This window comes from Brassica napus, chromosome A1 (assembly GCF_020379485.1).
Source record: "Brassica napus cultivar Da-Ae chromosome A1, Da-Ae, whole genome shotgun sequence".
NCBI classification, from domain to species: Eukaryota; Viridiplantae; Streptophyta; class Magnoliopsida; order Brassicales; family Brassicaceae; genus Brassica; species Brassica napus.
In genome coordinates this window covers 5161240-5178590 of record NC_063434.1, presented here as the reverse complement: position 1 = coordinate 5178590, position 17351 = coordinate 5161240, and the positions used below count along the sequence as shown (strand labels likewise).

The 17351-nt window shown below is 35.0% G+C and overlaps 5 protein-coding genes across 5 annotated transcripts; 2 read left to right on the top strand and 3 right to left on the bottom strand.

Moving 5' to 3' along the window:
* Positions 1–103: 103 nt before the first annotated feature.
* LOC106373237 (probable inactive dual specificity protein phosphatase-like At4g18593) lies at positions 104–1422 on the bottom strand. Its single transcript, XM_013813443.3, has 3 exons — positions 1276–1422; positions 546–842; positions 104–451 (listed from the first exon to the last, which is right to left on the bottom strand). The coding sequence occupies exons 2-3, from the start codon at positions 823–825 to the stop codon at positions 270–272; spliced, it is 462 nt and encodes a 153-aa protein (XP_013668897.1). The 5' UTR covers positions 826–842; positions 1276–1422; the 3' UTR covers positions 104–269.
* Positions 1423–2333: 911 nt separating this feature from the next.
* On the bottom strand, positions 2334–3364 carry LOC106425549 (replication protein A 14 kDa subunit B). The gene is made up of 3 exons (XM_013866305.3): positions 3178–3364; positions 2654–2911; positions 2334–2553 (listed from the first exon to the last, which is right to left on the bottom strand). Exons 2-3 carry the CDS (start codon positions 2907–2909, stop codon positions 2489–2491), a joined length of 321 nt encoding a protein of 106 aa, XP_013721759.1. The 5' UTR covers positions 2910–2911; positions 3178–3364; the 3' UTR covers positions 2334–2488.
* Positions 3365–3442: 78 nt separating this feature from the next.
* On the top strand, positions 3443–4857 carry LOC106425455. The gene is made up of 6 exons (XM_013866223.3): positions 3443–3553; positions 3886–3958; positions 4051–4149; positions 4234–4308; positions 4404–4501; positions 4587–4857. The coding sequence occupies exons 2-6, from the start codon at positions 3889–3891 to the stop codon at positions 4683–4685; spliced, it is 441 nt and encodes a 146-aa protein (XP_013721677.1). The 5' UTR covers positions 3443–3553; positions 3886–3888; the 3' UTR covers positions 4686–4857.
* Positions 4811–8108, bottom strand: LOC106425368 (protein CHUP1, chloroplastic-like). The gene is made up of 5 exons (XM_013866127.3): positions 6666–8108; positions 6222–6535; positions 6024–6135; positions 5183–5320; positions 4811–5096 (listed from the first exon to the last, which is right to left on the bottom strand). Exons 1-5 carry the CDS (start codon positions 7785–7787, stop codon positions 4965–4967), a joined length of 1818 nt encoding a protein of 605 aa, XP_013721581.2. The 5' UTR covers positions 7788–8108; the 3' UTR covers positions 4811–4964.
* Positions 8109–12958: 4850 nt separating this feature from the next.
* Positions 12959–15789, top strand: LOC106373228 (phospholipase A1-IIgamma-like). Its single transcript, XM_013813437.3, has 4 exons — positions 12959–13465; positions 14113–14496; positions 14593–14822; positions 15240–15789. The coding sequence occupies exons 1-4, from the start codon at positions 13169–13171 to the stop codon at positions 15634–15636; spliced, it is 1308 nt and encodes a 435-aa protein (XP_013668891.1). The 5' UTR covers positions 12959–13168; the 3' UTR covers positions 15637–15789.
* Positions 15790–17351: the final 1562 nt, after the last annotated feature.

Here is a 17351-nt window from a genome sequence, read left to right as displayed (position 1 = left end):
TATTAGTTTGTTAATTATTTTAATTATAGCCTCTAGTTTCCAAATGAGTCTCCCTGTCTTTCCTCTCTTTGGTTATTCCCCTAAAATTAGAAAAATACACATAAACTACTAATATGCTCTGTGTTTGAATTTAATGTATTTTTGTAACATTAAGCTGATGAACTTTTGCTGGATTTATAAATAAAAAACACACACATGAATGTGTTCAATACAACTAAGGCTTAGTTTGATCTTGACTATAACCATCAGTTATCCAAGAAACTTTCCTTTCATACAGTTCCTTGATTTGGGTTTGGCTCGGACTTACACTCATCTAATCGGCTTTTATGGAGCTGGAAAGCGGGATTAACCCAGGCGCCACAGCTACATTGCATGCCAGCCCAGTTGAAATAACCTAACCGGGCGTTACATCCCAAACAAAGAAGCTTCTCTTCAACAGTTCCATCATGTACTGCAAAAAAAAAAAACAAAACAATGTGTTAACAAGTGCAAAGATTCTTGTTGAGATACAGTTAAAACATCTATATATAGAGCAAAAGGCTTACTATTTTGCATCCATTTCATAGGCTCGACAAAGATGGAAGAGCATTGCACTCGTTCAGCATAGTTACCGCTTCTCTTTTTCCAAGCAAAGCATTCTTCACCTTTCCCTGGTTCATGAGGGACTATGTTCTCCTCAATAGCCACTATTCTTCTGCACTTCTTGCATCTGTACATGGCTTGAGGCTTCGAGAGAGACTCAAGCGCAGAAGAATCGGTCTCTACCTCCATTTGCGATTGATCAGTCATAGCCTTGCTCTCTACCTCCACTTTCAATTCATTCATAACTTCTTCTCTTTTACCTTAAAAGATTAAATAAAGAGATCTCAAACTAAAAGACAGTTTCAATCTAATAATCACAGTCATAAAGGCCGAGAGAGAGAGAGAGATAGAGAGAGAGAGAATGCTCAAGTTTGACAGTTTATATGCCACAGTGAATGTTAACGAGACTAAAAATCTTCACTTTCGTTGTTAAATTATGATTTTGAAGCGATCTACAGGTCCAAAGTTGCATAATCATAATAAAGTTGTCAACTTTCCAACCAAAAACATGAAAAATTCAATTTCTGGAGTAGAAAAAAAAACGAATTAGCAGCTGAGAAGAACAGCTCAAACCACAAGAACCCTAGACAAGAAATCTATAAACCTCCACGAGTAAACAAAAATCGCCAACCAATCGAAACCACAGCATTAGCTTTTATATCTCAGATAAAAGAAGAAGAAGAAACGAATCACCTTTGCCAAGGCTGCTGAGCTTACACTGATTTTCTCTTCTTCCTCACCAAATCTGTTAGGTTTTGTTTTGTCGTTTTTATTCCTTACACGATGGTTAAATCTCTCGATCACCCGGTTCAACCAAACCGGACTAGTGATTCAACGATGTCGTTTAGAAAACTTAAACTGGGCCGTGGGCTTCGCTGGTATGTGTTGTCGGCTGTATAATCGCTTTATTTTCCTTGTTAAAAATAGTATTAACGTAGATAAGTGACTAACCCATCTAATTTAGGGGTGGGCACTTCGGTTATTTTATCGGTTCGGTTCGAGTTCGGTTCGGTTTAGTTGGTTCGGTTCTAGAATTTTTCCAGCTGAAGTAAATCATAGTTAGTTTGGTTTGGATCGATTTCGGTTCAGTTATGTTCGGTTCGGTTTATATTTGGTTTGGCTTGTATTCGATTTGGTTTATATTTCGGTTCAGTTCGGTTTAATCGGATTTCTCTTAGTTTATTTATTGTACAAGAAATCATGTTTTAATACATACATGTATGGTTGTCATGAAATAATCGCGTTGGACATAATCAAAAATTAAGTATGTAAATTAAATTCAATTTAATTAGACTTGGCTTTGGTTTTAATTTTAGGGTTTAAAAGTATACGCTATTGAAAAAAATTAACATGGAAATTATGTGGGCTTAATGACGAATATTACAAAAGTTAGACGAAGTGTCATGGAAATCAAATTATATTAGGATTTCCTTCGTGCAAAAGGAAATTACGTGGGCTTAATATTAGGATTTTAATATCTTGATATTACTAATATTTTTAATTTAAATAACTATAAAAACACTTCGGTTTATCGGTTCGGTTCGGTTTAAACCAAACTGAACCGTTCAGGTTAGAAAAATCTCAACTGAAAAATTTGAAATGGACTTTGGTTTGGTTCGAATCGGTTTTGGTTCAGTCGGTTCGATTCGATCGGTTCGGTTTTTTTGCCCACCCCTACCATCTACAACGTAGGATTATTTATGTTAAAATTTAAGGACCAAATGTGCTGGAACCAGAGAGAACCGAAACACTAAACCAGAAAACATATGATTCATAGTCAAATTAACATAACAAGTCACATGATGAAACATAAAACCGAAGATCATAATACGATCAAATAGTTCAAGCGTGAAACTAACACCAAACAAGAGGCGCTTCCAACAATCATCGCTAGTACCCCGTTATTTTAGATGAACATGTGTCTAAACTCCCCATTTGCAAGCTTACAAAGCTCATTGTAGTTCCCTGCATCTGCAAACCAAATCAAGGATTCACCAATCAAATAACCCAACAGGGAAATGGTATACTCGAGCTTAAAGGAAGGATCTTTTTTGTTTTTTTTTTTTATTACCGAAATTGTCACCAAAGTTGGTCCAAACATCAGCTCGAATGGTGTTCTCGCTCTCAGCGATGCCAATCACCTCGAGGTAAGTGGTCAGAGAGGGAGGAGGCGAGCCTTTGACAACAATCTGCTGATCATCAGTCGATTTCCCAGTGACGGATCCAATATCAGACCGGATCACTTGAACAACAGCTCTCACTTTCTGACCAATGTAACGTCTCAACAAAGCTCCATTCACAAAAGCAGCAGGACTTGAAGTATCCATCTCTATAAAATAAAAAATAAAAAAAACACTGTTTAGTCTTTTTCTCATTGATGAAACTGATAATCAATCAAACAACTTATCCCCAAATCTTAAAGCAACCCATGTCCTAAGTAACAAAGCTAAAAGTTAGAGAGACCTAGCAAGTGAAATCAAACCGACAGATTCCGACCTAAGTCAAAACTGAATCACGAACGAAATTAGATTCCGCTATATGTCGGGAGACCCGGTAAGAAGAAGAAAGTGCTAAAGGATTAGGATTTAGCAGTACCGGGAAGACGATTGCCGGCGAAGTAGGCAGTGGCGGGAAGAAAAACCCTAATTTTACCAACGAGGAGATGGAGATGGAGATGGAGAGTGTCTTGTGGCGCGGCCAGCAAATAATAAGGGAGAGAGATTGTTAACCGAACCGGTTTATTATTATATTCCGCGACGAAGCTAAACCGTTGGGTATTGAGTTAAACCAATGAGACGTGGATAGTGGAAATTAAGGTTTGTATAAGGTCATTATTAACCCTAGTTAAGGAAAAAATAAACCCCTATATATATATATCAACGCTAATCCGTAGCACCAATCTCTCAGCTTCTCCTTCGTCTTCCCTGATTGAGTTTCTGATTATCAACTCCCCCTCCCTTAATCGTCCAAGGTAAATCACTTGATGATGATGATTCTTCTCTTTTTGGTTATACTTTCTCTCTTTCGTTGCTGTTCTTTTAGGTTTTAGTTTGATACTTTCGAGGTGTGCTTTCGGAAACTAGGGTTTACATTATTTGCTTGCGGAGGAATTTTCCTGAGTTCCGTACGATCTTAACTTTTTGATCTACGGATTGGGTTTCCAAAGATGATAACTTTAACGTCTAAAAGTTACAAACTTTTTTATTTAGGGTTGTTTAGATTTGGGCTGATCTCTCTGTTTATAAGTTAACGTTATTGCAATTGCTTGTAAAGTAAGCTAACAACTTGTATTCCTTGGCTCAGAACATGGCAACAGTGGCACCAGTTTATGCAGCTTCTTTCGACTCCATGGAGTCTCGCAAGAGGAAACTCAACCGTAAGCTCGCTTCTCGTTTCTCCTTATCACAATTCAACACTCGTGTTTCTGATCTGGAGTAATTTTGTTGTGTCTTGTTTGATAATTTGCAGGAGTTCCATTGCCGTATTTGATCCGACCTTTTAAGAGACAGCCCGTTTACGACACCTACGCGCTCTATAACGATTTCATTGCATATTCATCTCTCGAGGGTACTTCTACTAACTGCTCACTCTTTACGATTAACCTTGTAGCATCTTCATAATTAAGCTTTTGTCTTTATAATTTTTTTATAGATGAGAGTGATGACGAAGAACCATCTGTGAAGGCTGTTCGAACCTCTTTGGAGAATGCTAGCTTATCTGATACTGGTAACTAATTTGTGTTCTTTTTTTTTTGTCTATCGTCTTTGTTAGTCATCTGAGTTTATGGATCTCTGTTAATGTTCTTGATGGTTTTTTTGCAGTATCTGCGGGTTCGCTGACTGATGAAGAATACGTGGTTGTGGACAATGTTGAAGTTTCGCCAAATCCTAAAACTGAGAGGGCAGGAGCGATTCAAATGGTGTGTGTTCTTATTTCTCATAACTTTTAGCATGTTTTTGATTATATACGTTTTCTTACTTGCAATACTGTCTTGTTTTTTTCAGATGGAGCTCTCAAAATCTGTTCATGAGATGAAACTGGACGATGCAGGATCCGACAATGAAGATGCAGGATCCGACAGTGATGCTTGGGTGGTTCTGTAAACTAAGAAGTTTATGTTTGGTTGGGGTTTTAGGATAATGGAATCAGTTTATTTCTCTTCTCTGCCTCTTGTTTTCTGAACCGTTGACAATTTTGTGAAGCTTTCTTTTATGATGATCAGTACATATGACAAAGATGGTTTCCGATTGAATAATGATCCTTTGTTTTCAGCTACAAGAGTTTCGTATATTCACATGATTTATCTGTCTTGAAAAAAAAAACAAATTTAATAGAGACAAATACCAAAGAGGGTGTGGATATAATAAGAAGCTAAGGTTGCTTCAACAAGGGGTAGAGCGATAAACAAGCTTATGTTGATGTGTTTGGCTTTGACATTGAATATGACATGATCTTGCTTTATCTCTCAGCTCTTGAAATGCCCTCATTGTCTCTGCATCAAATCCTCCTGCGAACTGATCACACAAATACACAGATTTGTTAGAGTTTGCACAAACAAGTGTTGCAGGTTTGTAAAACAACCAAAACCGAAACACTTTACCTGATGAACACGGAATGCGAATCTGACGCCTTGAACGATAAGCTCTTCTTCTTCAGGGCCACCGCCTCCAATGGCTTCGAGCTCTGCAGATACTCTCTTCATATACTTCATCGCTAGTTTCACAGACGCCAATTTAATCTGAAAAAAAACATTTGCAAACGCAACACACTTAATAATACAAACTTCCATATCTAAAGTTCCTATCTGCATTACTAATTTAAGTTTCAGATACCTAGTTTGAAAACACTAACAAGGTCATGAGAGATTCCGATTCCATTCTCTATTGCTTTGTCTATCTATTCCTATTATAATGCCATGCAATTTTTTCTTCCTGTGTTTCATTTATTTTTGTATAATAAAACTCGAAGAATCCCAAGGCAAAAAAAACAAAGGAAGCAGACAAGAGATAAATCTTGAAAATTCACAGGCGTGCACATAGGAAAACCCCAAACACATTAAAGTAAAGCACTATATTCAAGTTTTTAACCTTGTCCAATAGTATATGAATTTAACTTATCATGTAGTATTCTTTAACCATGTAAACACGCAAAAAAAAACACAATAATAGAGCAAAGACAGTATCAAACCAATCTTCTTACATTGTCCTGCCTATGACAGCAACAATTCACTTTAATCAAAAAAATGGGGACCATTAGAATTGTTGTTCTTGTTGTTTCTATTATCTTCTTCATTCATCACACTACTCTCCAATCAAAGTGCAGTCAAATAGCTAAAAACGGGAAGCAAGTAATGACCACAAGTAGCTAGATTATTACCACATAAACCACTATATTACCGATTGGTAACCAGACCATTAAGCCTGTTTAGAAGTGTTTCTGACCTGACTAGTAATGCCTGTTTCGAGCATCCAATCAACCGGAATCTGGAAAGTCTTGAACTTTGTCGCAGCTGATTCCTTCATCCTCGACAGACTATAAACACCATGCTCTAACCTTAAAAAAAGCCACAAAAACATCTGATTACTTCTCTTAAATTTTAAACAAGAATTAAAATAAAAAAGATTGGATTTTTATTATACTTTTCGAATAGAGCTTGCATTTTCTTGAGAGCAGAGCCAGAAGGTTGCCGAGGATCTTCCCGGAAACGAGAAGCTTCCGATATGAGTTTCTTCAGATCGAAATAGCAAAACGCTGCCTCACGCAACGCGTCGGCTTTTTGCTCAGGCCACTCGAAGTGTTTCAACACTGCTCTCTCATCAACCAGGTACGAGAGCTCGTCGTCGAGCCATTTCACGAAAGGCACCACGTCTTCTATGTCGGAAAACGCTGCGTTTTCGACTTCCTTTATCAAGAACCTTATGAAGTCTCCCTGCGTTTCTACGTCGGTTTTTATCTGCAATGTCCGGTTTACATTTAAATCAAACCGGTTTCTGATTATGAATTTTGAAACTGACGCACGCAAGAGAGAAAAGGAGAAGCTAAACCGAAATTAATTGAGCGGACCGGGTTAGGAGAGTTCTTACCGCTAGTAAATAAACCGATCGGTTTTCTATTTCTCCGATCATGTCTCTTGCGTTCGAGCTAGCAAGAACCGCCTCCGCGGCGGCGTTGCCACCGCCGGTGGAATCTCTTCTCGAGTTTGTGGAGTCTCTTCGCATCAACGAGTGGTAAAACTCCACTACTTCAGGAACTTTTCTTACTTTCGCCGACGCTATGTTTAAACTCTTCGGCGGTGGTGGAGGCGGAGGCGGAGCTTTGGAGACAGACGGAGGAGGAGGTCGTTGAAGAAGTGGCGGCGGAGGTGGAGGCGGAGGAGGAGGTGGATTGGTTCTCTGCGGTGGCGGATGATCCGCGATGGAGTCGCCTGAGCCGTTGGATGAAAAAGACCGTTTAGGCGGTGGTTTAGGGACTCTGGGAACCCTAGATCTAACGGCTGAGAGAGGTTCCTCCGAGTTACTCATGGAGTGCTGCCTCTCGATCTCGTCTCTCTTGTTGCTCTCTTGGTTCGGTATCGGGTCGGGTACGTTCTTCATTGACCCGACCCGTTTCAAGCTCCTGATTAAACTCGATTTCGCCGACGCGTCCATTAATCCCTGAAACCTCTGAGAAACCGAGAGCGCGTGGTCTTCACTCGAAACGAGTTTCCGAAGCTCCGACTCCATCTCCTTCTCCCTCCTCTCGCTCTCTCCTCTTAGCTCCTCGCTCTTCACAACCTCTCGCCGTAGTCTCTCGTTCTCCTCCGCTAATCTCGCCGTCTCTTTCCTCGAATCCTCGAGTTCGCCGTTCTTCTCCGCGATCTGGGACTCGAGGAGCGGGATTACGGAGACGGATTCTCTGAGGAGCTTGAGCTCGAGAACTTCAGTCTTCAACAGAGCTTCTCTCTCGCGGAGCTCCTCCACCTGACGACGGAGCTCCGAAACGACTGCGTTTTGGTCGGACCGAGAAGAGGCATTGTGTACTTGGGCGGAAGCGCGTGGGAAGTAGCGGGTGAAACCTGGTTTCTGATTAGAACCGGGATTTGACGGTTTACCAGCTGAACCGGAAGGCGGTTTAAGCGGGGGAGGAGGCGGAGGGGGTATGTCCTTCGGTTTACTTGAAGGAGACTTGTGAAAACCCATGGTTACACGGACCTTACCAGCCACCATTGATGATGATGATGAGAGATAAAATGTGAAGATTCAAATGCGTTTGATTTTCAAAATGTTGTCCAGAAGATTTGCATGGAAACTAAAAAGCATGTCGTTGTCCGTGCAGTTCTATAGAGAGAGAGAGAGAGAGAGGAGTGATAGTGATGACTGATGATTTAAAGTTTGGGCCTTTGGTTTATGAAGAAGAAAATGAGAAGAAATTAAAAAATAAAGTTTTGTGATGTTTTTTAAATAGATTTATGCTTTTACCTTTTTCGACCGTTGGAAGAATAATGTACATTTAGCATATGAAACTGAAACTATGCTTTTATATTATTTTTACTGCTACACGTATAACGAGGAACGTTCTCTGTTCATCTTACATTCAAAATTGAAAAAGAGGTAAAGAGGTGAAGAACCCTTTAAGGCGTTTGGTTTGGTGCCTCCGATATTATCTTCAGTTACCTCTGTCATATAAGCTATGAGTTATGACCATTTCAATTTTCATCGGCACTGAGAATTAGGGCTGAGCAAAATATTCGTATAGGAAGAATTGATCCAAAACCGACTCAAATTTGGAGGTACTAAATTCAAATGGATTCGGTTTAAGTATTTGAATGGATCATAAACTATATTTGAAGAACTGATATCAAATTCGATTTGAACGAATAAATGAACGAATATCCCAATGTCTAAAATATAAACATATGTCTAAAAATACTATTCTTATAACATTTGTAATAATATAATATCGAAAGTTCAATTATAATTTTAAACCTAATGGTTATTTTAAGTTTTTTTTTAAAAAAATATCTTCATATAAAATTGGATGATTTGAATGCAAAATGCTCAAATCAAACTGTTCTTCATAACTAAATTATATTTATGAGTATTTCAGATAAAATAAATGGATAATAATAACTGAATTAAAATTTATAATATATATTATTGATTATTTTGGGTATATTGAGGTTGTTTAAGTGTAAAATACCTAAAGCAAATTGAATTTATTATTATTTTGAGATAAAATATAATTGATTCAAATCATATATATATATATTTGATGGGTACCCGGTTAAAGCCATGTCTCAGACAACATATATGTATCCATCTGAATATGGATGGAACTGAATCAACTCCAATCTAAAAAAAAAAATACATGAATGAGCTTTATACATCTAATAACAAAATACTTTAAGGAACGAGTCTCAATCTGAAAGGATATCCGACGGATCATGGCCTAATGTTTGCATAATATATATATATAGAACAAAATGGATATAAATAGATAAATGGTAAAATTATAGAATCAAAATATAAAGTTTTGTTACAGTTATTATAATTCTAGGTGGTACCACTCCAAAACAATTGTTCAAATAGTGTTTCCAATATAAAATTTCAACTTTAAAAAAAAAAAATGGAGTAACTCCGTAATGAAGTTGAGTTTTACTCCAATCAAACTCTATTTTGGAGTTAAAATGATGTAATCAACAACAAAAATGCATTATTCTATTTATGGAATAAACTCACTTTTAACTCTATTATGAAATAAAAATAGAGCGGAACTGGAATAAACTTGACTATAAACTCTATTTTATAATAAAAAAATAAAGTGGGTTACAGATGATCTAAGAACACATACACTAAAAATCTAAAGCATTTAGGGTGATAGAAAAAACCGACGATATTTACAAAAATTATAGTTGGTAAACTAACAAACATTATTGACACTAAACATCTATAATGCTGGTGACGTTGATTTAAATCTCTCGTCAAATTTTGCATTTTAAAAGTTATATTCTCTACATTACATTATAGATATCGTTTAACAGTATTCCATTTAATTTACACTAATATGTGATTAAATATATTGAGCTTTATATATTTATTAAATATAAATTATGATTAAAACTTATAATTATAAATATTTATAAGCTTGTATAAGAAAGAAAACAAAAGTGTGGAAGAAGAGGAAATTAAAATGAAGAAATAAGTTATTATGAAAAATAAACATTGACAAAATAAGTAAAAATGCTAAGTGACTTAAGAAAATAAAAGAGATAGCTTGATTTTCATCAAAAATTAATGGAATCAATAAGCATTACGTTACTGCGACTAACGTTGTTTAGTGCGGATCTAATATAAGCTGTGTTTCAAAAAAAAAAAAATAAGCATTACGTTCTCAGCAAGACTCCTATTTCTTTTTTCTCCGTTTTTGTTTTTGATCAGGCACATGTTAATACGTCTAGATAATCATGGATGCATAAGAAGTTAACAATATTAGCATTACATATGATCGATTTATTTCCCTGTTTTTGTATTTTGATCAAACACATTAAAAATCCTTCTCCCAAATTTGACAAACTTTGAATATTATACGCATGCAGAAATTGACTGCGAGCAGTTAGATAATTTTATGTCTAATGTGAATAATTAAAAGAATGTGTAAGCGTATGTTCCAAGTTTTTTAGACACTGATTAGATTGATTTATTCAGAAAAGCTTAGCTAACTATGAAAGGGAAAGGGCTGGTAATTAATGTGAGCAGCGGTGAAGAAGGGGAAAGAACAGAGAATTGAAAAGAATGTCACATAACTTGTGGGGGATGACATATCTATAGATGTTCATGTGTCTATATCTATCTGTTCGATTAAATAAACCCCATAAACAATAAAAGTTTGATGGTGGTCCTTTCACAAAAAATCAGCACCTTGTCTTTTCTACATTGCTGTAACATACAAAATATACACAAACTTGTACACATGCACATACCCAACTACATCTTATGCATGAAGTTCGGATTTCTGAATATGATTGATCGCTTGTGCCATGTTTTTATGTTTAAGCTTTTATCATTCCACCGATATGGTTTAGTTTGGAAAAGAAGAAAATGTAGTTTACGTTGATCTCTTTTAAAAATATGATTTCTCGCATTAAAGACGGCTAATTTGGTTTGAAGTTGGTGATGCTGACTTGTGTACTCACAAAAATGTAACTAGACATATTAACAGAACTGTTCCTATTTTGAGTATTGCATCTTTGTTTCTCAAAGGTGGGCTCTATTGAATTGTTGGTTAGGTCATGGAACTTTGTTGTATGTGTGAATTTATGAATAGGATTTGTGTTGGGGACACAGCCATATTTGAGAAGGTAAAAGGAGCTTTCTCTTCTCACATGCTTTTGTTTCTTCCTCTAAGCAACAAATAAATAGAACGGTATCCATATCTATCTCTTCTCCATCACTCATTAATGTACCAACCCCAACTCTAATTATTCTAATAGCGAATCTTGTAACCCTTTCTCAGTTAGCATTAGAAAAATGTATATATATCGTGATCGTAGTGTAGTGAAATAATAGTAATTTGCATAAACCTATTTTACCAGATAATAGATTTAATAGCAACCATAGTGACAACTCTTCATGTGAGGTTTACCAAAAAACTATTCATGTTAGCCGGTCTATGAATATTAATTTTGTTATAATATGTGTAAACTATACAAGTAATAAATCAATCATCATGCTGACTAATGACTGTAAATTGTTTGTTTAACACAGGAAAATGTTTATCAGCTTGCACTTTCAAAGTGATCCAGTTTATTCTATATGTGACATAGTTTCTTTGGAGAAAATAATGGAATAGGCCTCGTAAAGCGATGCATTCGACTTATGACTATCTTCTCACCAAATTGTTACAGTACTTCAACATTATACTGCAAGTCTGCAATTACTCGCTTGGCTTTTGTGATCTGTACAAGTACATGTTATATGAAGTATCCTGTATTACAATTCAGAGCGTGAATTGTTTATAAATTGTAACAAGGACCTGAATAATAATAAAACTATAATCTTCAGATTAACAATATACCAACTGATATGTTTATTTATAAATAACCAATGTATGAGATGATATATATGAAGAAACGAAGGAACAAAGAAAGGATAATCCAAAGTCCCAAATAATAGCACTAGGAAAAAGCATAGAATCAAGTTGGGAGATGGGTTACATATGAGTTGGTGACTTGGCGTTAGCCAACTCTTCAAAGCAAGTTGTATGTTTCCTTCTTTTATTTTGCTTCAAAGCAATTCTCTACTCTTCGTCATATCATATCCCCTTTACTTGTAATTCTAGCCCACCTTTTAGTTTCTACTTGTTAGAGTTTTAAGGTTTAAACAATGTTAATAGTTGTAACAAATTGTTCAACGCAAAATTTATTTATAAAATTTACGAATATAGCGAATGAGGTATTTACATTTCAAATTTCAGCCTGCTTTTCTTTATGCCGTTTTTTTTTTTACTTTTGTCTTATGAAATATTACATCAAGGAACCACTAGTGGGCTAAACATGGATGTAAGACTAATCCAAACCAGTTAAAACCCTAGCGAAGTACCTTTCTGAAACGAAACATTGGGGGTTTGAACGTTCTAATCGATTAAACAAAAGACCCAACAATCTATGTGAATGTGTATCCAACGTGCACCCCTAAAACTTCCATACGAGAACAAGACAAATATAATAACACTTACTATGATCTGAAATCATCTAATTTATGTGTGTTTTTAGTTTTTTTTTAGTTTTTGTTTTGCTAAATGTGTGATTTTAGTTGTTAGCATACATATGACATGACCGTCAAATTCGGAACTATACGTGGGTCTTTATGGATTATATTATTATGTGTGGTTAGAAATAAGATTAAATTATTTGTATGAAATTTGGTTCATGCCAATTTTGAATATTTTCTACTTTTATTAAACGTATATATTGATCTTATTCAAGTAAAGGTGATAATCAATCGAACTTTTAAAAGCATATAATATGATAAGATAGCTTGCTCCACGTTTACAAGCAATTGACAATTCGTGATACCAGTGTACACACTACTGATGCTTTCACGTAATATGATCCAAAATCATTATCCAAATACCTATACATTTCAATACATGAATAACCAAATTAAAATATAGTCAATTGTTTGGTAAGGTTCGGTACAATTTCAGTTTCAGTTTAGTTCCCCATAAAGCATATATTTCAATTCGGGTAATTTTGACACCAAAGCAAACCCATCAGTTCTTGGTTTGTGTAAACCGACCATATATTTCAACATTCCTCTTTATATTCTTTCCTCTTTTGTTTGGTCAGCCATTCCTTTGCTTAAACGTTAAAAGAACTTCTTCGTGGATAAATTAAGAAACTTTTTTTGTCTATCAAAGAAATGTATTAGATAGTCTCGATCGAGAACGATACTTCCCTTGCAACACGCCTCAACTACGCTAACCATTATTTATATCAACCAAACCATAGTTTATCTCCAAAGTTTTCAACATTATATATCTCTTCTCTAATCCAAATAGTTTCTCTGAGCTTAAACTAGAAAAAATAACATTAAACATCTAGAGTATTATGGACGAAGAAGACAAGAATGTGACGAGATGTTTCAGCTTCACGACAATTACAAAGAAGAAGAAGAAGAAAGAGGAGGAGAAAGTAATAGTGTCTAGAGAAATCGCAAAGAGATGGAGAGATTTGAGCGGTCAAAACCATTGGAAAGGGTTGTTACAGCCGTTGGATCAGGATCTCCGGCAATATATTATACATTACGGCGAGATGGCTCAGGCTGGTTATGATACTTTCAACATAAACACCGAATCTAAATACGCCGGTGCTAGCATTTACTCCAGAAAAGACTTCTTCGCCAAGGTAACATGGAAAAAAATTAAATTCAATATTAAAAGCGTTATAATTTGGTAAATTTAGAACTATGAAACGTGAAATTGCTTTCTTCCTCTTTTTTTTTGAAATTGCTTTCTTCCTTCTTTCAGTTTTTCACACTGAATATGGTCGTCACTATTCATATATCTTTGTGGAATCCTGATTTATGTTAGGTAAAATGAATCATGTTAATTTATTTCAAATCTTGAATGAAGAAAATTATATGAGTATATTAAAAGAATCATTATTCTAAATAATTTGACTAAAATTCCTTTATAATGACCTATATTTTTCAGCAATATCACTAACATAGAAACAAGATAATATCAGTCAAATTATTTAAATAAAGAGAGAAGAAGGTGTATTCTTCTTTTCTTTTTTTTTTTGCTAAAATTGTAAATATCAGTAACTGAATAATGAAAGTTTGATTACAATCCAAATTGAAATCCTAGATTGCTCAAGAGCTGATCTGATCCTAAAGGCAGCAAACAAAAAGTAAAAGAACCTATACCATTAAGGAAAAATCTAAGGATATTGCAACAGCAAACTTAAAACTAAAGCAAACTTAGAAGGTGTATTCTTCTTAAGCAAGAAACCTAAAGCAAGCTTTTCTTTTTGTTCTGAAATACGTACAGGTTGGTTTAGAGAAAGCGCATCCGTATACAAAGTACAAAGTGACTAAGTTTCTATACGCGACATCAGAGATCCACGTGCCTGAGGCATTCCTATTGTTCCCAGTGTCACGTGAGGGATGGTCGAAGGAATCGAACTGGATGGGTTATGTGGCGGTGACAGATGACCAAGGGACGGCGGTTCTTGGTCGAAGAGATATAGTCATCGCTTGGAGGGGCTCAGTGCAACCACTTGAATGGGTCAGCGACTTCGATTTCAGTTTAGTGAATGCTAAAAAGATATTCGGTGAGAAATATAATCAAGTACAAATTCATCAAGGTTGGCACTCAATCTACATGTCCGAGGACGAACGATCACATTTTAATAAGGCCAATGCTCGTGATCAGGTAACGTATAATTCACATTTTAAACGATGATTTTTTACCCTTTTGGTATTTAGAGAAAATTTCTTGACATAAAACTTTTGAAAATAAAATAAAAAGGTATTGCAAGAGCTTGGGAGATTGTTGGAGAAGTATAAGGACGAAGAGGTTAGTATAAGTATTTGTGGTCATAGTCTTGGAGCTGCGCTCGCAACTCTTAATGCTACGGATATAGTGGCTAATGGTTATAACCGACCAAAGAGCCGTCTTGGGAAATCTTGTCCCGTTACGGCCTTTGTCTTTGCTAGTCCTCGTGTTGGAAATTCTGAATACAAGAAACTCTTCTCCGGGTACGTCTGTCCAATCTATCCATATTTTACAACATAACTGTCATATAATTTAACACAAAATACCCTTTTTAATTTATTTTGATGAGTCAAATTTAGATGAATAAACGAATGAGTGTGTTTAGAAAAAATACAACGACTCGAAAATTATTAGAATTCAAAATCACATAGTTAGTAAAAGCTATGAAAATGATAATTAACTATTCTTTTTTTTGTTTAAAGATAATTAACTATTCATAAATTAATTTATAGGTATATAAGAATCTTACAAAACAGGATATTCATATTAGAATGGATAGTTTATCTGAACATCCATATTTTATCTAAATTTTGTGAACATTAGTGTTTTCTTACATGGTTGTACATTTTGTTTAAATAAAACGGGACTTATAATCAATCTGTGTAATCAAACCAAAACAGATTAGAAGATATCAGAGTGTTACGGGTAAGGAATCTACCGGACGTAGTTCCGATCTATCCACCCTTAGGTTACGCCGAAGTTGGTGACGAGTTTCCAATAGACACAAGAAAGTCACAATACATGAAAACTCCAGGAAACTTCGCGACGTTTCACTGCCTAGAATCTTACTTGCACGGCGTTGCAGGGACTCAGGGCACGAGCAGTGCTGACTTATTTAGACTCGATGTGAAAAGAGACATTGGACTGGTCAACAAATCAGTCGACGGGTTAAAAGACCAATACATGATCCCAGGACATTGGAGGGTCCTTAAAAACAAAGGTATGGTCCAGCAAGATGATGGGTCTTGGGTTTTATTGGACCATGAGATTGATGATAGTGAAGATTTTGATTTCTGATTGTTTTTATTGTTTTTTGGATATTGATGTTTGGAGATAGACTGTATATTTTTATCTTTTAAACATTGTTTTTTTTTTAAGACTTTGAGCCTCTAATTATTCTCATTTAAAAGTGTGGTATCATTGCAAATTATTTTATATGGTTATTGTTTTGTTAAGTGATAATACAAAAATCGTACTTAGCAAATTCTCTGTTTTCTTGTCTACATTTTACATCTTTCAAAACACTTTTTCAGCAACATGAAATTCAAAACACCTATTTTTCTTCAACATGTAAAGTAGATATATTCATATCCATGGAAAGAAATCTCTACCTAACAGCCACAAATCCTTTTGTTTTTTCAACGTGCATCGGTGCATGCATATATGAAGACATGCGTTTGACTTCTTAAGTTAAAAATTCTAGACTTCTGCTTTTTGTTTGTTAAGAAAGTAGTCTGTGACATATTTTATGCCGTGAAATTTATCATTTTCATTCTAAGAACAAATTGGCTAGTTCTCAGTATAAAATCATGCTACCTAACAATCACAAAATTTCGTTCTGTCGCTATGTTTGATCTTACAACTTACAAGTCTATATATAACATCGGAAGTTCAAAGAAGTCGATGACTTAGAATTTTAATAAAAACTAACCTATAACGGATTTTAGCATGTTTTCATATTTAGTTCTAAGATCAAATTGGTTAATTAGTATTTCAATATAAAGTCCATGCTACACTATGTCATAAACTCCTGTCCGATGTCCATACATACGCGTTAAATAGTTGCTATAAAGTGTCATTAGAATGTAACTATTGATTGAAGAGGTTATATGAAGTTTCATAATCTATTAACCAAGGAAGCTTCTTATGCATATCGTGTTGTCCACATTTTAAATCTTTCAAACCTCTTTCTCTTCTGAAAATGAAAAATTCAAAACAATTATTCTTCTATTTTGTCAACAAACTACCTTTTTACTCAAAAAGGTAAATAATCAAAAATATCCCTACCTAACAGTCATAAATTCAACTTTTTAACGCGTATGTATAATAGCACGGATTTTAGCATAATTCTAAGATCAAAATGTCATTTAATTAGTATTTCCTTATAAACCCATACTATATAATATGTCACAGACTCCTATTTATTCATACGCGTTACATAATTTCCTTATAAACCCATGCATTTAAGAAAATGAAAAATTAATTAAATAGAGTATACAAAAACACTCACCGCAGAACTTTTAAGCGCATGATTAACCTCCGGTCTCTTAGTCGGAGTTTTTAACTCATGATTTGATATTTTTTTTGTTTCTTTTTTATAATTTTCGGCTAAGAGACGGTTCTTATATTTTTTATTTAAGAGACGGTTCTTAATTTTTCTTAGTTAAAATCTAAAAAAGCTAAGAACTGTTTTTTAACCGAAGATAAGAACCCCAGTTAAGAAACTGGGGTTAATGATGGTTTAGCAATGGGTTTAAAATCTCTACCAACAGATGTCAGTCCACTATAAGTAAACACAAGTAAACAAATTTAAGAGTTATTCTTGGGTTCACCAATCAATATGATTTTATTATTTCAAATTCGATATCTTTTAGAAAAGAAAACAAAATATTGTCAAGATATATTATGTTTTTAAAATAAAAAGGTTAAAAAAATTAGAAAAAAATAGTAGTTAGAGAAAAACGAATTTAAGAAAAAAAATATTTTTATCGTCGTCAGCAAAACACTAAACC